Source organism: Chrysemys picta, chromosome 11 (assembly GCF_011386835.1).
Source record: "Chrysemys picta bellii isolate R12L10 chromosome 11, ASM1138683v2, whole genome shotgun sequence".
NCBI classification, from domain to species: Eukaryota; Metazoa; Chordata; order Testudines; family Emydidae; genus Chrysemys; species Chrysemys picta.
Genome location: NC_088801.1, coordinates 8,685,485 through 8,708,761, shown reverse-complemented (window position 1 = coordinate 8,708,761; position 23,277 = coordinate 8,685,485). Strand labels below are relative to the sequence as shown.

Sequence of the window (23,277 nt, the reverse complement as noted above, 5' to 3'; positions counted from 1 at the left end):
AAACAGAGGAAAATTAATCAGAAGACCGGTGCTGGGAAATCAGATTGTATAGTTCAATTAATTAATACTTTATTACAGGAAACATGAGCTTCTCATCTGCTTGAGAAATCATGTTCTAGTAAATATACAAATAGCTATTTAATGATCATGTAATATGCCTTTCCTGAAATTATTTATTTTCCCCCCTGTATTTCCTGAAATTGTTCCTTAATTTTTCTATTATGAAATACCAATGGGGCACCATTAATTCAAAAGTGTATTCTGTGCTATGGTCAACACTTTGTATTATTGCCTTCTAGGGAAAAAGCTCCTCTTCCCCCACACTCCAAGCTGTCTAACTTGCAGTTAGATTGTGTGGTAGGTATTAAGAATGAAGGGGCAAAAGGGCTCTAAAAGCAGCAGCCATTTTTTGTTCTTTACTACTGCTTTGGAAACAGTCATTTGAAAAGATTCTGAATCTATTATTTTACTTGGCACTTGGGCAACAAAGGTGGCACTTTCTTTTGGAGAAGAGATCTTATGCAGATCTGCATGTGCATTCTGTGTGTGTTGCCAACTGCAAGTATGTCTTTTTTGGGTTTTTTTTTTACTTGAATAAACTTCTGCTATTTAGAGATCGGAGAGTATCAGAAGTAACTTGTATAGGTCCCTCTTTCCTTCTTTCAAATAATAAGTAACGTTCAGCTCAGCAGGTTTTGTTATCCAGATTTATTTTTGAGAAGTGAAAAGGTAAAACGGAGATCAGTATTTAATCCTAGGGACAATAACTGTTGCTCAGCAATGTTTCCACTATAGCCATTCATTTCAGAAATGTAGCAGTTTTCCTTTGGAATCAGCACTCTAAATGGAGATTATTAAGCACTCGTGATGGGCACAGTACAAAGGCACATTTGCAGACAATGCATGCCCAAGAAGTTTACAGTTTAAAATGCAGACACTGATAAGGCAAGACTCACTGGGAGACCCAGAAGAGAAAGTGGTTAGAGCATTACATATATTTTCTAATCAAACTTTCTTTTCCTTCTTACACTCTTCCTTAAAAATCATGGGATGGAGAGCTCAGTTAACGGCTTGTGGGCCTGTTGTCAGAGTCCTCAGAAATTATTTGAATTAGGAGATTAAGGGGCCAAATGCATTGAGATTGCAAGGTCATTTAGCAGTGGTGCCCAACCTTTCTACACGAGAGGTCCACATAACCCTAAGCACAACCTTATGTGGATCAAACAGATTCTACATATTTTTGTAAGGTTTAAAGTCACCTGTATTGATTTATATTTTAAGTTCAGCCTTTTTTTTATATATTTAGACAGGTTGTTTCTATGTACAGTGTTGTCTATTTAAAAAACAAAGAAATTAGTGAATAAAATGTGTATCAGGATGACAGAAAACAGGAATAAACCAGTAAAGAACAAATAACCGTCTCCGTAATCACAAAGAGTGCACTTTCTGAGTTAGTGAGAAGTCTAAGGTGGTTTCTCAGCAACCAGTTTGTTGAAATTTGGCTCAAAGTCAGAGACGTTCATCTGAAATACAGCATGCAGGTGGTCATCTGTTAGGAGATACCGCAGCTTAGACTTATTCTGCTTCATAACTGAGAAAATTTGTTCGCAGATGTATGTGCTGCCAAAAATGGTACACATTCATCTAGCAAATTTGCGCAGATTTTGGAAACGATTATTGGGCAGCAGTGAGGAAAACTCCACCAGTTTCTTTCTGTGAAATATGTCTTTTAAATAGGAGTTAAATTGCAGTTCAGTCAATTCCATTTGCACAGAGACAAGGACATTATCCACGTTAGAAACAAAACAGTCAATTGCATATGACTTGAATTTGGAAAACCTGACTTCAAAATTCTCATCCAAGAGCTCTAGTAATTTTACCATTTGGGCACATGGAACCGGAACACTGACATTTTCATCCTGAGTTCTTCACAAGAAGGAAAGTGAGATAGTGTTCCCCTCTCTGAGTGTTGTCACAAGAGTTTCAGTTTTGCGTGAAAGGCTTTCACATCTGAGTATAACTGGGAAACAAGCTTTTCTTTACCTTGCAACTTCAATCTGAGATAGGTCAAATGGTGTGTTAAATCTGTTAGAATTGCCAAATCCCTACAACCATATTGGATCTGAGTGTTTAGGTACATTTTTAGACTTTTCATTCATGAACATATTGATTTAATTCTGCAAGGCGAAGAAATGTTTGAGCACATTTCCGTGACTAAGCCAACATACCTCATTATTCTGAATCAATTTCCTTCAGGAATGCTTGAAAAGAGTGGTGATTCAACCTATGTGCCCTGATCAAGTTGACAGTGGCCACCATAGTTTTCATTACATTTTCCAAGTTTAGAACTTTCCCTCACAGAGCAGGTTGGTGATTAATACCATGCAACGCCATTGGCCTTTCAGCATTGCACAAATCAATCTCCTTATGCACCAGCCCAGTCAGTCCAGTCTTGTGGTCTACCATGTTGCCTCCAAGACAGACTGAGTTCCCTAATAGTGTTGGCAAATCTCCAAAACAAGTCTTCACCTGTAGTTTTCCCATGAAGTGTCTGGAGTGCTGCAAGCTCCTCAGTGATTTGAAATGCCTCGTCTATTCCATGAATGAAAATTAGCAGCTAAGCACGGTCAGTAATGTCATTGCTTTCATGCAAAGCCACTGAAAAAAAATCTCAAAATCGCAGAGCTGTTCTTTTAAATCTGCACCAACATCATCTTCAAGTAATGATCTGGCGAGACGGACTTACTGCTTCCATAAGTTCCCTTTTGTCAGGACACATTTCCTCCATAACCACATTCATACACTTTTTTATGAACTCCCGGTCAGAAAAAGATTTACACTTAGTAAATACGTAACAGTAGCTTGCCTTCACTACTGCTGCATTTTCTTCTTAGCATTTGCTGTAAACTTCCAACTTCTTTTTTTCCCAAAGACGTGATCTTTGCAGTTCAGTGTGCACCTTTGTAGTCATCATACTTTCCTTGTGTTTCATGTCGTAGTGTCACTTGATGTTATATTCCTTCCATACTGCAGCTGTTTCTTTACAAATCAGACCTACTGATTTCTCTTGATAGGGCACAAAAAAGAATTGATTGGTCCACTTACCTTGAAAAAAAACAACATTCAATGTCCATGTTCTGTTTTTTGTTGGAGGCATTTTCGCATCGCCCATCAAACGTATTGCATCTGGGATAGGCTATAGCTAATGTGCTCATGTCCAAAGGCGTCCTCCTGAATTTTTATAGCAACAATCACTAAGGAAGTATTGGTCTGGTTAGCCTATATCTGAGCTGCGAACAGAGTTATTATTGACAGGTTTGCGCTTATATGAAACGTGACACTTTTTTTTAATTAAACCCATTCTTGATCACATTTTTTGATACTTCCTTGTGTAAACTACAATGATGTAAACGTGACAACAAAAAGCTAATGAATCGACGGCTAGTATATTGTATTGAAGCAAGCTGCGGGCCTTATGAAATGCTCTGGTGGGCTGTGTACGGCCCGCAAGCTGTAGGTTGGGCACCCCTGAAATAGTGCACAAGAAACAAAATTGTAGAAGGCATGAATTCAGTTCAGCCCCAGTTTTCCATTTTTAGCCTTACTTTATTCACGACGTGAGTACTTCCAATGACGAGAATAGGACTCAAGTAAGGCAAGGATGATTTGATCCATAATTGACCACATAGATACCGGGATGTCTTCCTTTCTGAATGTTTGCACTAACATATGGAAGAAATGTAGCTGTCATATAGCATTTTTCATCAGTAGATCTCAAAACAATTTGCAAAATAGGTAAGTATAACTGTCCCCATTTTAAAGACACATGAACTGATGCATAGAGAGGCGAAGGGACTTACCCAAAAGCCAATAGCGAAGCCAGGAATAGAACTCAGGTCTCCTGAGTGCCAATTCAGTGCTTTATCCAGTAGGCCTCATTACACCATAAAACATTAGGAACTCTAAACAAGCATCGATTTGGTTAGTCCTTCAAAGTGAAACCGGCTGGTGTGGCCTTGCTAGAAAGAAAAGACACACTCATTCTTAAGCAGCGTCCTTAAACTTTGTGTTCGAGGAGTGTTTAAAAATATTAATAAGGAAACGAGATTGCAATGTAGCTATAAAATTCAGCTTACTTTGTATAAAACAGATTAGCACATTCTAATAACACTAGCTATCAAAATTGCATTTACAGTACTGGTGAGTTTAGTCCCATGGACTGCAGTGGTGTTCTTTAATAGGCAGCACTATGCTCACTAGTATAGTAGTTCAGGCCCCTACACTACACTGCTGGTTTTTGTTGCAAATAGAATATTTGTTGCAATAGAATATTCAAAAAATCAAAAATGATTTTTTTTATTCCAGACAGTACGTAGGCAATAATCTGAGCATGAGCTATTGTGATCTCCAGAGTCCTGGTAACGCCTTATGCTGTGCTGTATAGATTCACTTTGTGCACCATACTTGTTACAAACTGTATCCTGAACTATTTTACATGTGTAACTAATGAAGGTATGAAGAGAGATCAGTAACAGCAGAGGAAGAGAGAGATTGAGGTATAGGCAAAGGAGGAAACTTTTTTTTTTTTAAAATATGAAATGTAAGGCAAGATGGACGGTTGATGTGAGTTGAAGAGATATAGGAAGGTGGTGACAGGAGCTGCAGAGAATGAAGCTATTGCACTAACAGCGGAGAGATTGTTTGAAGGGGCAAAGAAGAAGGTAGTGCTAATGAGTAGAGAGAAGGAGCAGAAAGAAGTAAAGACAAATAAGGGCCACGAGGTTTCCTGGAATAAATCCATGGAGGTTTTTTAAAACCAGGACAGCCATTTTTAATGGGTTTTGGAAATGAATAGGGGACCCAATGTTTGAAAAAGTCTGGTTGTACTGTTCCTTGTGTGTGAGACTCTCTCTGAATGAGGGAGGCTGGCATATAGTGATTGAATACTTAGAACGCTACTAAACAAGAGCTTAGGTTCCAACATGGTAGTGAAATCTAAGATATTCTGTAGCATTTCAGAGGGGAAAACAAAGAGGGTAGGTTGATTATAGGAGGTTGTAAGAACAAACAAAGGATTATGCAATTGGATAATTCCTGACCGCTATTACTCAGCCAGCGTGTTTACGAACATAGAGAGCCAGTCTTACAGGATCCTTCTGTGATCAGGATTTTCTTGTGTATTAAAGAGTTCATTAATCCTTGAATCTAGTGCAGCATCAGTTTTCCTTTTATAACAACATAGGAACAAACGGCAACTTGACAGAGGTCCAAGTTCTTTTGTAGTTTCTGTGTCACTGTATGGCACTGGTCCTGTAATCACAGCTATGGGAGCAGACCTGTGTGCCTGGGCAGAGCCTCATTGACTTAAGTATGGCTAACTATCAGGCACCTATGTTATACTATGTGGATGAGCACGATAGAAATACCTAAATGTAGGTCTGAGAAACTGGCCCTTTAGAATCTAATCTCTGTGTTTGCAAAGTGCCATCTTGGCCCAGAGCAAGCTCAGTTTATCAAATCCTGTTCCGGAAAGTGGCTTCTAATCAAAGAAAATTGTGTGTAACAATGTGTTGCCACTTACATTGTGTCCTTGTGACCTCACCTGCATGGATGAAACTTCATGTCTATATATGATAACAGAAAGCTGATATTAAGAGACGATACCTTGTTCAATGGCGCAAAATATTTTTTTTTGGAACAGATTCTCACAAGCCTCATTCCACTTCAAGAGATAGCTCATCCCAAGTTTAGGAGAGAAATAAAGCTAAAGAATGAATGTGAGGTAATTTGGATAAATGCATTGCCAGCTTTATCACTGCTCTGATGGAAAGAGGAGTTTAATATGGTTTGTCCTTTGCCATTTAAAAAATATTTTCCCGAACTTACCCGTTATTTTCACTTCGCTTGTTATGGTGCTGCTTCTTATGGGATTTCCGTGAAGCCTCTAGTAGAATTGTAGCGAATAACACATGAGCCTGTTTGATTATGTTGCCCGTGAAGCAATACTGGATGTCTCTGTTAGTTCTGCAAACAGGAAGATATAAAGAATAAGTCCTATTGCCAAAATGATCTTGAATGGTACTACTACAGCTGTATAGCTTGAGTGAGCCTCAAAAACTTACTAAGCAGGTTTGAAAAACGTCCTAAGCACCTATTAGCTAGAGCAGTGTTTCTGTGGCCATCAGGGGCTTTTTTTGTGGCCACATCCTGCTGAGCAGTGATTTGGGGGTGGGAGGAGAGAAGACAAAATAGTGGACTCTCCCCTGGGGCTGCCAGCAGCGGTTGGGCCCTGCTCCCCTTTGGAGACAAACACCAGAGGAGCAGCCACCCAGTGAGTTCCCCACTTTCCAGGGGCAGGCTTCAGCCCTGGGGTGATGAGTGGCAGGCTCCACCGCATGGCAGTGGGCTCTGTCCCCAGGCTCACCACTCCTCCCCATCACCCCTGGCCCCCGCTGCCTCCTCCAGCCTTGGGCTGTGGCTTCGACCCTGGGCTCCACTGCCTCTTCCCCCCCATTGCCCCTAGCCCCAGCTGCCTCCCCTGACTCCACACACACACACACACACACACACACAGTCCCTGGTCCCCCCTCCTCCCTACCCAGGGCTTAATTTGTCCCCTGGCTTGCTGGGGCTGAACAAATCTACTGTGAAAATCTGATATTTGTATGCTGGTTAATATCACTTTTCACAGCAGAGTTAGTAGCTAGCTGGGAGGCTGTGAAAAGTTATATTAATAGACAAGTATCACTTTCCACAACAGCAGACTTACTAGCTAGCAAGTCTTAAAAAAAGAAAAAATAAAAGAAACCACAACAACAAAAGAAGGATGTGCAAAGCACCTTATTTGTGCTGCTATTCTGTTTAGGTCCAGTAAAGAACAGAGACAACTGTGCATTATTTTTACTATTGAGGCCGCAAAAAACACTATGTAAATGAATTGCAATGATTTGGACCTGTATACTTGCATATTTGTTTGTTTTTCCTAAAGTTAATTAAGTATTTTAGGATAAATTGTCAGAGTGCTAGCTGTACTCTGAGGCCATCAAAATTTCTTTTGCGAGAACCCCATAGCTAGAGAACTAAATCACTAAGCTAGAAGTAGATATGCAATTCCAGTACCTGCTTTTACTACTGTTTGCTGCCAAGCATGAAACTGACAGGGTTAGTGACAGTTTCACTACTGGGCACAGAGTTATGAAAGTTCCATTTACTCTTGTTAATTTCACTTTGCTGCCGCTCAGGAAAGCTGTGAGCAGCAACAGAGGCAATGGAGCTTTCTGGCTACAGACTCAGATGATGTAATTGCTTTATATGCAAACCGCATTCAGATTTAAATTGCACCTCTGATCCACTGGGATGCCAAAGTGCTTCATATACTGTACACGGGAATAGCCTCTCTCACCACTAAGATGCAGCAACTGTTTCACAGCACACAGTAACAGTGTACTGTAATAGTGGACAGGAAGTGAAGTGTAGCCACAGTCCCTTAAGACTATAAGGAGGAAGTGAGATTAGCAGCATGTACTATTAATAAGAGCTGTCCTTTAGCAAAACACCACTGTTTTTATACACCTTTTTGTTTTTTTAAACCCTGCCATGATCATTTTCAGGAGCAGAAGTGGTCAGAAATATGGCTAGCATCTTCCTGTCTACAGGATAGTACAGAATACCCCTGTGTCCACAGAAGCAGTAGTATAAAAGAGAACTGATAGAGCAATTTTAAAACCCCAGGTTATTTATAGCATCACAACACACATTCAGTTCCTCAAAGTGTGAAGTGATAAATCCAAGAATATCCACAACATAGCAGTAGTTAAAAGTCCCAAAATTATCCACATAAATGAGCTTCACCAGGCCCCTACCTGCTTTAGCCATGGATTCTGCTGTCTTTAACTCTCAACCAAGCAGACATCTCCTCCCTACAACACTTAACAAGGAGAGCAATCTTATTAACCACTGACTTATTCTTCCCAAAGATTTTTCTTTTTCCGTAGTGGCAGCTCGCCTCTTCCATAATCCTTTCCTTTCCACATAGATTTAATGTAAAGGTAAGGGCAAACTTTTGCATATGAGTGGGGTTTTTGTTTGGTTTTGGCTTGGCATGTTTATCTTGGCAAAGGAAGGGTTTCAGACCCATTCATCTAGTTAGCTTAAGGATATTTCCAGATCCTCAGTCACTGAAGAGAGTGATAACACGTCGTCTTTTTTGCTTTGTAATTATTATAGTCAAAGCAGATGCCCCATGAGTAGATTTCACTTAGTCCTGCAGCAGGTCAGATGGCTCCCTAGAGCACTAGCTATTTAGTTTACATGCACACCTCTGACTACTGACTGATGTTTTCAACTCTGCTTTGCCTGCTAGTCTGTAATCTGTAACCTTAGATTTCCACCTTTAGCCTCTTTCTCAATTCTTGTCATTCTGGACTCTGGCCAACACCAAGAGTGGCACAATCAGTTTCACAACGGTGTGTCTTTTAAACTGAACGGCTGCCACTATTAAAATGATCTGTGCTACCATAAAATAAGCAGCCTTAAGCATTAGCCATGCCCCAACAAGTTAAATCTTTAAAAAAATGGTAGATGAATGCTCTTGCTGTTGCTGTTTTTGCACCGAACACAGTGACATCTTGTGGCAAATTAGGTTAAAGTATTATTTTGTTTTCTCCAGGTCTACCCTGAGTCCAGATGCCTTTGAGTGTGGCAGTCTAAATTCAGTCTGGGTTACTTCTTGTGCCCCACTTTCATCTCTATATTTTATCCTTCCAATTTGGTATCAGACACAGATTACAAGAGGATGTAAAACAGACCTAGCCACAGTCCCTATGGTTTTATTTCTGTAACCTTTCCCAGACTAAGCCAATTGTCTGTTACTGCCCTTTATTTGCAATCTTTCAACCACTTTTCAATTCACAGAAGTCTTAAATTCAAACAGTGGTTTTCAAACTTTTTTTCTGGGGACCCAGTTGAAGAAAATTGTTGATGCCTGCAACCCAACAGAGCTGGGGCACAGGGATTTGGGGTGCGGGGGGGGGCTGTGGACTGGGGCACAGGGATTTGGGGTGCAGGCTGCAGGGAATGAGGGATTCAGGGTGAGGGAGGGGGCTCAGGGCTGGGGCAGGGGATTGAGGCACGGACTTACCTCTGGTGGCTCCCGGGCAGCGGCGCAGCCAGGGTGCTAAGGCAGGCTTCCTGCCTCTCCTGGCACCGTAGACCGCACTGTGCCCCAGAAGCAGCTGCAGCAGGTCCGGCTCCTAGGCCGAAGCGTGCAAGTGGCTCCGCGTGTCTCTCACCCACAGGCGGCACCCCTCCCCCCCCCCAGCTCCCATTGGCCAGTTCCCAGCCAATGGGAATGTGGAGCTGGTGCTCGGGACAGGGGCAACGCATGGAGCCCTGTTGTCCCCCTGCCTGGAAGCTGGACCCACTGCTGGCCGCTTCTGGGGCGCAGTGCTGTGTCGGAACGGGTAGGCACTAGCCTGCCTTAGGTGGGCAGCACCACCGACGGGACTTTTAATGTCCTAGTCAGTAGTGCTGACCAGAGCCGCTAAGGTCCCTGGGTGCTGAGCAAGGCGACCCAGTGCCTTACATGCCGCGATCCAGTCCTGGGTCATGACCCGAACTTTGAAAAACGCTGGGTTAGGAAAGGAAGATTTTGTGAGTCAATGTATCAAATGCTTTACTGAAGTCCAAATGTATTATAATCAGTGTGTTATCCCAATTGACCAAAGAAGTGATGTTGCTGTGGAGTTCATTGACTGACATAATTTAAATGGTATAAGTTTTGGTGGGATAGGAAGAAATCAAGAACATTTTGTATCATAGGGCTGCATCAAAGTTCTGACACTATTTTCAATTCTCCCTCACTCTCATTCGCAGACCCTACCAAGATGAGATTGGGTCCCTGACTTTTTGGGAGGATCTCCCTAGTACTGCTGCCCTTTACAGAAGGCAATGGATTTGGCAAGAACCCAGATGTAGGGATGAAAAGGAACACCGCAATGTGCCTATGGAAACCTGTACCCCAGAGCAAGCCTTTTCCATGTGATCGGTTCAAACATGCCTGCAGCATCTGCAGAGGATTTGTTTATCTTTACGGGGGTCGGTGCAACAGCAGCCTAAGTGACTTCTGGCGGTACAATATAGGTAAGCCTGTCCCTCCGCTGTATGACTGGATGCAGAGTCACACATGGATCTTTGTGAAATCGGAGCCACTCCATGGCATAAGAAGTCTCTAGGCCACCGGCTCCCAAACTTTAATGGTTCATCTGCTACCTTCTTAAATTGTAAAGTGAATAGATGGAATATCAAGTTCACATTCCACAGTTTGGGAATGGCAGGATTTGCCATATTGATCCATCGAAGCTGGTATTCTGCTTCTTGCAAGTGCCAGTGCTGAATGGTTGTGGCGTAGGTGAAAAGCCCATAATGCACCTAGATAATTATGCAATGCGGTGCACATATGTTCCTGTTGTCATTACACACCGAAGCATGGCATTTGTTTTCCCTGAGTTATTTTAAGCCAAAAATAATGCTTTCCTTAAAATACTCTGATTCAAGTTACATATTAAAAATACAGACAATGACTACAATGTTTTAGTACAGAAACAGAAATAGCTGGATATTGTAAGGCTGAATTATCAAATTTGCAACTTCCATTACAAAGAAATAAAAACAAACACTTTTTTTTATGAAGTTCATTTAACACCTCAGTGTTTTGGGCTCCCCATTCTGGCCCAGATAGTATCAGTTAACTAGCATGAATCCCAATGTTATGCTGAAATTGATGCTTGTGGGGTACCAAGGCTTTGTTGTACAATATATAAAAAACAATAACAATTTTAACTCTGTTCAAACCAAGAGAGAGAGAAAATTGTTTGCCAAATAGAAAAGTACAAACCTATTTTGTGGGAGGAATTAATTCAACCTTCCATGCTAATAGAAAAAAAAAATGGAGAATGATCAATCCAGTTAAAGTTGTTTACATTTTCACCTTCCCACACCAGTCAAGGGGAAAACTGTGCTTGATCCCAGTATCAATCTTGGCTCATTTTGGAAGTGCAGGCAGAACCAAAGATGCCTCCTTCAAAGCATCTCATTTTCACCCTACTGCTGACTTCCATGTGGTTTGTGTGTATCCATTTTAGCTCCCCTTTTGTTTCCTAGCAAGCAACAAATGGGAAAAACTGGATTGTTCAGAAGATGGCCCAGAAGAACTGGAAGAACATTCAATGGTGGCTTATCAGGTGAGTTTAAATTAGTCCTGCTCCTAATGTGGCACAAACTGTTGAGTGTTGCTGTGCCCTGTGAAATAGTTGTCACCTTCCCCCACAGATGTGGTTGCATTTCAGTGGTGATATCTGTATGTCGTTTGTAAAATGTTTTGATAAAGGAGATAAATAAGAATTACTATATTATCACTAACTGTATCACTGGATGATTTTTTTTGCTATCCTTATACAGCACTCAAATAATAAAAAAAATTGCTTAGTCGCACTCCTGTTCACTGGTGGCTGTGCATTTTGGGGTTCTTTATTTGGTGATGGGGGCTTTGTCCTTTTAAAATTATTTTTAGATTTTTGTACTGCACTTGGCCGCCTCTGGGTGATGCACGAATATCATTGTGCTTGCAGGGCATCCTCTATATTTTCGGTGGGATGTTGGATTCTGCTTTTACACAGGCGAAGATCCCTCTCTGGATGTATGACATTGGTATGGAACAAGATAACCAGTTTTCTTCCAAGAGGCAACAAAACAGGCTTGCTCAAATATACAGTAATTCCACAGAGGGTAATAAATAGTAAGGGCCCAGTTGTGTTCTCTGATGTACGTGTACGTACACATGCTCACATTTCCCTTTGGCTTCATTGGGAGTTTTACACACAAAACCACAGATAGAATTTTGTCTTAAAAATTAGGCTGTGAAACTGCCAAACAATCAATTTTCCTTTCCACTGGGAAATATTTTGTAGCAACATTTCTGTACTCCAGGTTTTCAGCGTTTTCATTAGACTCCTGACTTTTAGAATTTTATAAGCTGATCTTTAAAAAGTTCTTTAGCAGTGAAATAGCAGGCTTAGAGATGAGGGGATTTTTTTTTCTCAGTTACGTCCAATGGTAAAGAAAACACAAGTTTTTGTCTATTATGGGAGAAAAATAGTAACATATTTTGCATTCTGAGAAACACTTAGAAGGGCTGGCACCAGGGCCTTGTCTACACTACGGGGGTAAGTCGACCTAAGTTACGCAACTCCACCTACGTGAATAACGTAGCTGGAGTCGATATAGCTTAGGTCAGCTTATGGTGGTGTCTACACTGCGCTGTGTCGACAGGAGACGCTCTTCCGTCAACTTACCTTATGCTTCTCGTTCCGGTGGAGTACTGGAGTCGGCGGGAGAGTGATCTGTGGTCGATTTAGCGGGTATTCACTAGACCTGCTAAATCAACCCCCGGTGCATCGATCGCAGCAGCGTCGAACCCCGGTAAGTGTAGACATGCCCTAAAAAGGTCAAATAAAGTAGAAAACTACTTGAGATGAAGAAAAGGGAAAAATGAAAACTGCATTTCTGAAAATTTTTCCTGTCTTGAAGGACCAAATTTTTGTTTGTATTATCAGTGATTTAGCTCTAATAAAGGCAATGGGACATTAATATTATAGCCAATAATATTTTACATATTTTCCCTGGGAAATATTACAGTATTTAATTTTATATGCTGTTAAATAATTTACTATTAATAGTTCAATGTAACATTACATAAGCGTAGTATATATATTTTCCCACGAGGGGCAGTATGGCTAGTGGCTAGAGGCGAAAACTGGGAGTGAAGCGCCCTTGCTACTACTCTCTTCTGATTTCACTATGTGATCTTAGGCAAGTTCTTGCCTATCTCTGCCTCAGTTTCCCATCATGAAAAGTAGAAATACTCACTCACCTACCTGAATTAATGAATGTTGAGATCCTCGGATGAAAACGCCTATCAAAGTGTAAAGCATCACATGAAATAGGCTTCCCTGCGTCATAGTACTAAATTGCCCATCAGTAAAAATTGGACTCTATAGGGTATCAGTTAAAGATAGACTTTTTTAAAATTCCCCTTATTAAAAATATTCACTACCAAGATCTCAAGGTAAATGGAACTTTTGAACATCTAGACTACATTACGATGTTACAAAAGAAGAGCATTCCCCAACAGAAAACACAAACTTTTAATGAATAACATACAGAATAGTGATGGTGATATTTACATTGAGAAACCTTGGTATAGGAAGTAGGGTGACCAGACAGCAAATGTGAAAAATTGGGACCCGGGGGGGGGGGGGGGGGGAGGGGGGAGAGGTAATAGGAGCCTATACACGAAAAAGACCCCAAAAAAAGACCGTCCCTATAAAATTGGGACATCTGGTCACCCAAGTAGGAAGTCTATAATACAGTCTAATATTTTCTTAGCTCAGAGTATGAAAAGACAACTAAGATAAAGGCAATTACAATATGCCCTTTGGTAGCTCACGATACTGCTATGTTAGTGTTATGTGTTTCATCCTTGCTATATGGTAAATACACCAGGATGCCACTTTTAAATTGCTATTCAGATTTTTTTTTTTTTTTAAGAAACAGTGTCCTCTTGTGTTCTTAGATATAAACTACACTTTGTTAAAATCCTTTTAGATTCAGCGAGATGGACTGAGTGCAGGCACACAGCAGTGGAGATTGAGGTAAGGGGAGCCAGGGAATGCGTGAATCAAATGCATGTTGATTGCTTTAAAATGGGTTCCCCAAAACAGTTCCAGACTAGACTCCTCAGGGATATGTTGCTGTAAAGTACACTGCTTTCTTTCCCTTCAATTTTAATAGCTGAGGTTTCCCCCTTCTGAAAAACTGGGATACTACATACCTTTGCAAAACACTTTGATCCTAGGATGTAAATGCTGAATGTTATTAACTCTACTGTTCTTTTAAAACACTTCAATCAAGAGGGCCAATATTAAGCCTGGGTTGCCACTTTACAAGAGGCTTATTCTCTTAAAACCAGGATTGTTTAAAAATATTGACGATATTCATAAACCTCAAAGTTTGATGTTCACTATTTTCACAAAAATCTAGCAATTTTTTCATTTCTTCAGTCTAAATTAGAGACTTATTTGGATGAAAGTGAATCAGTACACACAAAAACAAAAAACCCACTCCTGTTTTTGAATAAAAACCTCAAAATGTAAATGTTGACTTTTTGTTCAGCTATGGGATCAGTTTTCACATCAGCACATCTGAAGATTTGAACTTTCATGTTTCTGTACAAAAATTCATATTTCATACAATTCGGAAAATGGAATCACCCAAATCAAAATGGCTACGATTTTCACCCAGATATCACTAGATTTTCTTTTCTTAATTGGGGGCAGAAAGTGGTACTGAGATAAACCTACATAAATCCAGGATGTCTATATGTCAAAGTCTGTTAAAGTGATTTTTCATTTCATTACTAAAATGTTTTCAGAGCACTGCTCCAGCTAACAGAAAGGGCCACAGCGCAGTAGTGTACAATTCCAGCATGTACATCTATGGGGGATACTTCGACATCAAAGGGATTTCACAAGAGTTTTGGGCTTTATGTTTTGGTAAGTTAAAGCTTCTCTTAGGATCTGATCCAACACCCAGTAAAGTTAATGGAAAGCCTCCATCATGACTTCAGTGGGATGTGGATCGGCCTCTTAAGAAACCCTTTATCAACAGGGATGGTATAGAAACCTGTGTAAATCCTCAGATTTTGCTATGGTGGGCAGAATTTAATCCTTCATTTTAAAAAGTTTTTTTCCCCTCACACTCTGATTGCAGAGAAAACCCATTTTAGGCTGGAATTAATGCTAGCAGGGCAACGTAGTTCTGAAGGAGTCTGCCTGTTCTGCACTAGTCCTTTGGGCTGTGGTCTCCAACACAATTTCAGAGAGTTCACTGTACAGAGATCAGCTAATAGCTTTTGCTGTCTACTGTCATATTTTTCAAGTTTTCAAACAGGACTACTAAAAACCTTAAGCCTCAGCTACAATGGTGATCTTCCCTGATTCCACGATTCAGTGGTCACTCTCCACTATAACTGCACTCATTCAAACCTCTCATGTAGACTGGGTAAGCTGCAATTTGCATTGGTGCATCTTATCCCTGTTTCAGTGGCTTTGCGTGTCTACATTAGGGGTTTGTAAAGGTGCAGCAATACCAATGGCTTGTTACTGGTGTTAATATTCAGGGCAAGGCCTCAATGCTTGTTAGAAGTGAACCCTTATCTACATCCCCATAAACATCCACTCTGTAAACAGAATTCAATTCCTGAATTAGAACCCTACTTTTAATCTGCCACTCTTTACCGTAAATTGGTGCCGTTGCAACTGGCTTTTCAACTGGAGTCTTAAACTGCAAAGGAAGACAGCTATTCTCAGGCTAGGTCTACACTACCCGCCTGAATTGGCGGGTAGAAAATCGATCTCTCGAAGATCGAATTATCGCGTCTTGTCGGGACGCGACAATCGATCCCCGAATCGACGCTCTTACTCCACCAGCGGAGGTGGGAGTAAGCGCCATCGACGGGGAGCCGCGGAGGTCGATTTTGCCGCCGTCCTCACTGCGGGGTAAGTCGGCTCCGATAGGTCGAATTGAGCTACGCTATTCGCGTAGCTGAATTTGCGTATCTTAAATCAACCCCCCCATCCCCGTAGTGAAGACCTGCCCTCAGTCATGTGTCTAAAAGCTGTTCAACAGACAGGGTCTGCTCTGACAAAGTGTGTTTTACTGCAGAATTTTAAGCATCTCTAATTGCTCGGACTCAGTATAAAATACCACAGGAACCAAAATCCTGCATTGGCAGGGGATGGTTTCATCTGCATATTGCATCACCAGTCTCTATTATCCTGGTTTGCAAACCAGAAAATCCCAGGCTCAGAGTGACTGAAAGCATGTGTCATCTAATGGCTGTTCAATGGCCTGTTTGGAATGGATTGGTGTATCTCTATCATCCTGGGTTCCTCCTACCCATTGCCAGCAGAGGCACTAATGAGTAAGTGTGCATGATGACTGATGTACCCTCTCATCCCTGGAGAGCAAAGCAGTCTTTCCAGCTCAGAGTTGAAGCGCAGGGCAGGGCAGGGCAGTGCTAGGAAGCCTGCAGTACTTGCTCTGTAAATAAATGCCTCCAGTCTCCAGGGTTGCCCATCTGGAACTTTCATTAACACTAACACTTCAAAATAGGTTTTGGGTTTTTTTAACCACTATACTTTTGATTTCATATATTTACTATGGCATCTCATGCCGGATTAACTTTAGGGAATGGAGAGGAAATGAAACTATCCTCATAGCTACATGTTGCTTTGGTCTTTAAATACGGTTTTTCTCAGTTATCAAACATTTTTGATATCTCTGTAATGTTACCTTTTGCTTTCAGATACAGGAGAGTGGTCACAGGTATCTTCACTGACTTGTGACGCTGGTCCAGGACCCCGGCATGGTCACTCAGCTGTGGTTTACGGCACGGGCATGTACCTGTTCGGAGGACTGATGGGGCTGAGTGAACAGAGGGACCTATGGAAGTGGGACTTTACAAGCTGCAAGTGGTCCACTATCAGAACAAGGTAAACCTCATTCATTGTCATACTAACTAAATTAGCGAGAGAAGAGTGAGGCCCCACCCATGGCACTGTATCCAGGCAAACGGCGCTTAAAGTAGTGGAAGTATTTGAATCTTTGAAAATTAGACAGAGGACTAAGGAATAGAACACCTGGAACAATTGTTCACCCTTGTAACACACAAGAAAATTTTTGCAATTTCTATGATTTCTTAGGGATTTAAGCTAACTGCATTGGATCAGGTTTCACTGTTCCTTGGATTTGAGTTTGAGACACAGGGAAATACAGCAAGGATGGAAATGGTGTGGCTTCTGGTTGCCCCTATCTTTAACAGGAAGAGGCAGGCTGCAGAGACTACTGGGCCCAGGGTGGGATGTTGCGATTTTAATCGAAGTAAAAACTGTCCAGATTGAGAGGGAGCATTGCATCCTGGGACCTCTTGTCTCTGTGGATCACCCTTCCATATAAAGATGAAGGTGGCTGCAGTCTGCTGCATTTTATGTCAGGAAAATATCCTTGATCTTTGGGCAAGTTGCCAAGGCAGCTTTTAGCTGGACAAAGTTTTGATGCCCCAGGGCAGGCAGAAGTGTTATGACCATTTTCTTTTCCAACTGAAATTATTAATATTCTTGTTGTTCTTCTAAGCACTAAATGTTGCCTGTCCTTGTGTTTAGCCAACGTCCTCCAAAAGTGGTGGGACACTCTTCTGTGGTCTTTCAAGACTCCATGCTGACTTTTGGCGGAGGGATTTCAAACTCTAGGCCTAACAACAGCTTGTGGAAGTACCATTTCAGTTCCCAGATATGGGAAAAACTGGCTAGTACAACAGAGGTAATTCTTTCTTCTAAAAGGTATCACCGCATCCTGGGAATTGGTGTTGGTTTCCAACTGACGCCAGGTTTCTCTGGGGTATCCCCCATCAATCACTGGTGTCCAAAGGGGAAAGAGCCTCAAAAGTTGGCGGTGGTCTCAAAGCAGTGTGCCCATTTTCATGGCTACTTTCGCCAGCAGCCTGTACACCAACCATTCAGCAATGACGATGGCAACGAGATAGAAATGAAAACCTTTAGCCAGCCTCTGGAGCCATTGGGCTTTTGCTCATTCCAAACCTCTTCCGAGGCAGAACTGTGCGCAGACAAAGCACAGAGCATATTTTCCAAAAATGAGCATCTCTCCCACCTCATCGCTTCCCAAGAACAAGCTCTCACTGCCACTGAAGTTACAAAAAACAGGAGAGGAACTGACTGTCAGCCTGAGAGACCTGGGAGCATGGCAGTTACCAGCCATCCTGATATGCTGCTCCTGATTGGGGGCAAGCCCCTGTCCAGTCTCTGTGAAATCTCACTCTGGCAAATGGAGCTGAACAGCATTTAAATGACATACACATAAGAAGGGAGAAGAGAGCCATTCCCACCTGCTTCTCAGCAGAACTAACCAGGAAGTATTATATTCAGTGGCCTACTGCACATTCTGGGTGAAAAACAGTCTTCCTAATAACTGACCTGAACTTCTTTTTATACAGTCTTGGTTCATGAAGATTATTTGGCAAGCTGTGTATGTGTTCAAAAAGAAAGTGAGGAGAGCCCAGAGGGAGAGCTTGCTGCAGAGGAAGACTTGGAAATTGTTAATAAAGAATCTGCCTGTTTATTTCTACTGTGTTCAGGGAAACAGGACCTTGTGTTCAGTCTCTGTAATGAAACAAGATGGCACCAAAAAAATATTCCTGACTCATATTACCAGTTTATCCTTCTAACTGAAACAAACCTCCAAGGTCCTGAATATTGGCTAATTGTCTGGGCCAAGTGGGCAGCAGTATTATGCTATTTAAATGGAAGATTTGGGGGTTTTGGAAATAGAGACAGACCAGCATACAGCAGCCATAAAATGAGCAAATGAGGTCTTGAGTTGTATTAACACCGGGACTGACGATAACACCAAAGGAGTTATATTGTTAGGCCCTGGTGGTACTTAGACCCTAGTTGAATACTTTGTGATGTACTGATCACCATCCTGCAGGAAGTATATGTGGCCATGGGGAAGGCATAACATAGTGCTGCAAGATAGATCCTAGGACCAAGGACATGATAAAAGGCTTGGACATTTTCTTACTGGAAAAAGAGAGAGCTTTTAAGTGAGCTTTTTGGTTCAACAAAACTGACTGTGAAACTGTTCATGCTGACAGAGCTCAAAAATTGGGGCCAGAGTCAAGGGGAAATGCCACTTCCTTTCTAATTTCTGCTTTAATCCTCAGCTCTGTCATTTTTAAAAAACTGTTTTCACATACCTTAAAATAGCAAAGTGCATATCACACATTTCCCTTCTACAGCGAGTGCAAAGAAAAGAAAAAAACCATCTCCATAGAACTCAGTAGTGGCTCTCCTGCAAATGCTGGGAAAAGTTGAAAGGTAAAAGTACTGAATGTACATACACAAGCTATTGCAAACATTTTTTGCCAGATGCTGCCATCTCATGGCCTGAACCTGAAGAGTTTGGAGCACCCTCAATTGCCACTGAAGTCAAAGGCAACTAGGGATATTCAGCACTTTTCAGGAGATTCAGTACCTGGCAAGTTCAGGCTATTTTTCTCAATTTCATGATGTTTTTAATAATGTATTTTTATGACCCCTGAATGTGCAACTTGTAACGAAGGCCAAATGTAGCATAAATGAATGAGGTGCAGATATATGGCAAAAGTGTTTGGGCCCTCATTTTATTTAGGATTTATTTTAGTATATTTAAAAAAATCCCCCTCCATCTAGTTTCATTAACTAAATGTATCACTTTTTAAAATACTGTCACAAAACTTCTGCCTTTATATCATGTATTTGTCAGCCTAGCCCACAGAGCTATTTGATATTTCCATATAAATTAACTACAGAGTTATTTAACTTAATGGTTAATCTTTAGCTTCTCTTATTACTGAAGTCCAACTTTTAATGATACTGGTAGCAGTGTTATTTTAATACCAGGTACTTAATCCAAATACTGGGTTGGAGGAGGGTAGTAAGTTGCGTAACCATGGAATTATTTCAGATCGCTGTGAAGGCAGCTGAGATGTACATTAATTCCTACATCTGGAAAAGGAACAGTTCTGACTACACCATCAGAGTACAGGAGAACCTCAGAGTTACAAACACCTCGGGAATGGAAGTTGTTTGTAACTCTGAACAAAACGTTATGGCGGTTCTTTCAAACGTTTACAACTGAACAATGACTTAATACAACTTTGAAACTTTACTATGCAGAAGACAAATGCTGCTTTCCCTGTCTTTTTTTAATAGTTTATGTTTAACAGAATACTGTACTTGCTTTTTTTTGTCTGCTGTTGCCTGACTATGTTCTTTCCAAACGAGGCATGTGGTTGAGAGGTCTGTTCGTAACTGAGGTTCTACTGTACTAAGCCTGCATTACTTTTCTACGCTCTAATTCGTGATTTTCTATAAAGGGGTTTCTAGTCTGAATCACGGACTTATTTTTACACATTCTAAACATCAAACAAGGAATTTACCTCTTTTGACACAGACACATTTCCAACCACTGATTAGACGGTGGAGGTTCCAGGAGCCTCTAGGATTGCCTAGACCCACAAAACTGTCTCAAGTCTTCAGTAGAGATGTATATATGTGCTATCTTTTGGGTTGGTGTGAAGTGACTGGTTACAGCGCAGGCTCTGACTGAACCCAGCTCCCTAACAATTGGGCTCAGTGACATCAGAGTTAAGCATAGGCAGAGCCCACTAATCTTAAATCAGATGCATGTTTTTCCCTGGTTTACTGATGGGTCTGTTTTTATGTCAGCCAGAGTGAGCTGTATGGACCATATTGACTTTTATCTTCTCTAGGATTGACTGGGGAGGGAAGGGGTATGTAGCTGCAAAGGGCAGCTGTAGATCACCCCTAGATGCCAACAGAGACTGTTCATTCGCTGGCTGTCTTGCTTCTAAATCTTTAAAATCAAATGTGATTTGATCCTGGAAGGGAGGTTTTGAAATTCAAAGAGATCAGCTTTGTGTGTCACAGTCCCTTACAGACAAGAGCTCTCCTCTGCGGGGGCACGCGTGCCTTTTTGCCATGAATGTTTGTATTCCTAGCCTGCTGCTATAGCAAGCTGCAAGCAGCTTGAACTGAGCCCTCAGTAAGCAATATTTGCTTTCAGCACTGCATTACTATCAACTGGAGCAGCTTGCATTTCAGTGCTTTAGTAACAGTTACTGTAGTTAATGGCTGCGGTAATGTTTTCCAGAAACCTTGAATAGCGTCACCCTTCCCCTTGCTTGTTACCTAGTAAGATTTTTAATGAAAATGTTTATTTCTAAAAGGAGGGGAAAAGTTAGCCGACTTGAACAAAACGCTCCATAACCCCGTTACAGCTGCTCACCCTATCTATATATGCGTTTGGCAAGGATTCATGAATTGTCATTAGTTTAACTCTGGCCCAAGTTAGTCATGACCAAAAGTCATTACCATCTGGTGGCACTGCAGTGGTCTGTGTGAAATAATCAGTGGATTAGCTCCAGTTAGTAGCTATCACCGCCATTAGCATCTTTGTTGGCAAGTCGGGTGAAGGGACTCATTTCTCCACTAGAGCTGCTCACTTAAGCACAGGGAGCAGGCCAGCGTGGCAGAAGTTTGCACTGCTGCCATCTGTCCTGGACCTCTTCACTGCCTAAACATACTATTTTCCAATGCTTGAAACATTTCCTAAGCAGTACACTCACTTTATAAAGTGAAAGGGTATAACCAGGCTATTTGTATTAACCTGTTCTGGAACTGCAAATGTATCGTTATAGCTTGAAAAGGGAGACTGTTTTAAAGTCTAGTATATTTATAGAATTAAGATATACGAACAAATCCTTATTGATTTAATAACTTTTTGTAAGACACAGTAAATCCACATTAGGTCAGAATATTCTGATTCTTTGTTTACCATTGGCTACTTCTGAGCAACAGAAGAAACTGTGTATCAATATCGAGGGCAAGGCAGTTAGCTGCAAAATGGACATTTTATTGTGAATGATAAGAGGCAAAAGTAAATGTACGTTTTCTAATTCAATAAAAGTATGTTAAGTCAACCTGTTTCATGATTTTGTTATAAACTTTAGAGCAGGTTTGAAAAATATAGTTGAGTTAGAGGACATGGAAACTTTGTAGCTTTTGCTAGAGCTCTTCACTTCCTTCTGATTTAACCCACTCTTCCCTTTAATTACATGGCTAAAGGACAATTTTGACCTGCTCAGCTCTCACATTTTTCCAGTAAGGGGTAAGCAGAAGCGCCTTCTTGGGAGTCATGTTCTTAAATGGATGTAGCTGTGAAAGGGGAGAGAGCGCGAGCAAAAAAATAATCCCATTTATTTTGACACTTTCCTGAATTTAATTAGCAATAATTGGCCTATGTTTGTTTGTCTACAAACAGGTCTTCCAGCCCCCCCAAGTCCCCCCCGCCCTTTTTTGGACATCTCCAAGTCTTTACCTTGGGCTAAGGAACTAGTAATAAAAAAAGAGATATTATAAACCTCCAACTAAGCTGTACATTTAGGGACTGTGATGGGGTGTCTAGCGCACACAAGACTGGAAGGGGTTAAGACGGGCAGGCGGGCTGATTAATTCCACAGGCTGCACCTGGAGGAGCAGCCAGGGAATTGACTGGGAGCAGACTCAGTAGGACAGAAACAGGAGGGGCTTGTATAAAGCCCAGGAGCTAGCAATAGAAAGGGGCAGCAGTCACTCCCTGGGAAGAGGGAGTTGGGAGGCTGGTGAACCCAGAGAGGGGGAAGCCAGGAAGGTAGGAGAGGCTCAGGGGGGAAGCAGCAAAGCAGGGCCCTGCAGGCCTTGGATGCTGATGGAAGGGCCCCTGAGCTGGAGCAGAGGTAGGTCCAGGTTCCTCTACCAGCCACTAGGGATGTGGCATCAACAGGCAGAGGACAATGGACTGCCTGATACATTGTGGAAAGACTTTGGGTAACACCCCCACTTCCCCCAGAAGAGGCAAACACACCATGACCTGGCTGGAGGAATGAGTCACGAAGAGGAGGGTCCGCAGGGTGAGAGGATGCCGGGAGGGACACTGCCTGAGGAGAGTACAACACCTGAGTTAATCCCCAGTGCGACCAGGAGGAAGCACCACCAGCAGTGAGTGCACCCTGTGACAGAGGTTTCAAACGTGTTCAGGCTCCCATTTACACTCTTAAATAGCCAGTTTTTCACAAATGTTTTGCCAATAGGCCCCATTAAAAAATCTGGCACTTAATACTCTGAGTTATCCACATGTTTGAATATATCTTACTTAAATTGCATTTTAGTTTTAGTCACAAAACGGTCACAGACAAGTCTGTGATGGGGGGTCAGAGTCTTAACTTATTTAGCCGAGTACGGGTTAAAAGTTTTTCCACGAACAGAGTATCTTCAGCAATGCTATTTCATGCAAGGGGCTGCCAGCAAACCTTAACATTTGGGGAGAAACATGTGGCTTGTACTGGCTGGGGCTAAAGCTTTATTATAGATGATACACGAACTATAACAAGGATAGAGTGTTTGACAGTCATACCGTTTACCTGCAAAAAGCCCCTTTGCTTTGGTTTCACTGGAGCAGTCTTTTGATCTCCGATGGTTAATTTCCTACACCCGACTCTTGGCGAGCCTGTCCTGCTAAAGTCACATTCGCTGCCTTACAATT

The 23,277-nt window shown here is 41.7% G+C and overlaps 2 protein-coding genes across 6 annotated transcripts in view; one reads left to right on the top strand and one right to left on the bottom strand.

Moving 5' to 3' along the window:
• Nucleotides 1-21,676, top strand: part of LOC101939473 (uncharacterized) — a 27,094-nt gene extending 5,418 nt beyond the window's left edge. Inside the window, exons 2-8 of one of the 2 annotated variants that reach the window (XM_024104785.3) lie at nt 9,874-10,140; nt 11,161-11,240; nt 11,628-11,706; nt 13,663-13,709; nt 14,489-14,609; nt 16,424-16,610; nt 17,280-21,676. In XM_024104785.3, the coding sequence (XP_023960553.2) occupies nt 9,978-10,140; nt 11,161-11,240; nt 11,628-11,706; nt 13,663-13,709; nt 14,489-14,609; nt 16,424-16,610; nt 17,280-17,979 (1,377 nt within the window). In that variant the 5' untranslated portion in view covers nt 9,874-9,977 and the 3' untranslated portion in view covers nt 17,980-21,676. The remainder of the gene's footprint in view (nt 1-9,873; nt 10,141-11,160; nt 11,241-11,627; nt 11,707-13,662; nt 13,710-14,488; nt 14,610-16,423; nt 16,611-17,279) is intronic. The other variant, XM_065560494.1, reaches the window with a different exon arrangement.
• EPB41L5 (erythrocyte membrane protein band 4.1 like 5) overlaps nt 16,423-23,277 on the bottom strand; it is a 97,771-nt gene continuing 90,916 nt past the window's right edge. For 2 of the 4 annotated variants that reach the window (XR_010591253.1, XR_010591254.1), the window contains 2 exons: nt 23,156-23,277; nt 16,423-22,672 (listed from right to left, as the gene is read on the bottom strand). Coding sequence is in view for 2 of the 4 variants with exons in the window: in XM_042843054.2 (XP_042698988.2) it covers nt 23,256-23,277 (22 nt within the window). In the remaining 2 variants the exon portion in view is untranslated. The other 2 variants (XM_042843054.2, XM_065560488.1) reach the window with 1 other exon arrangement.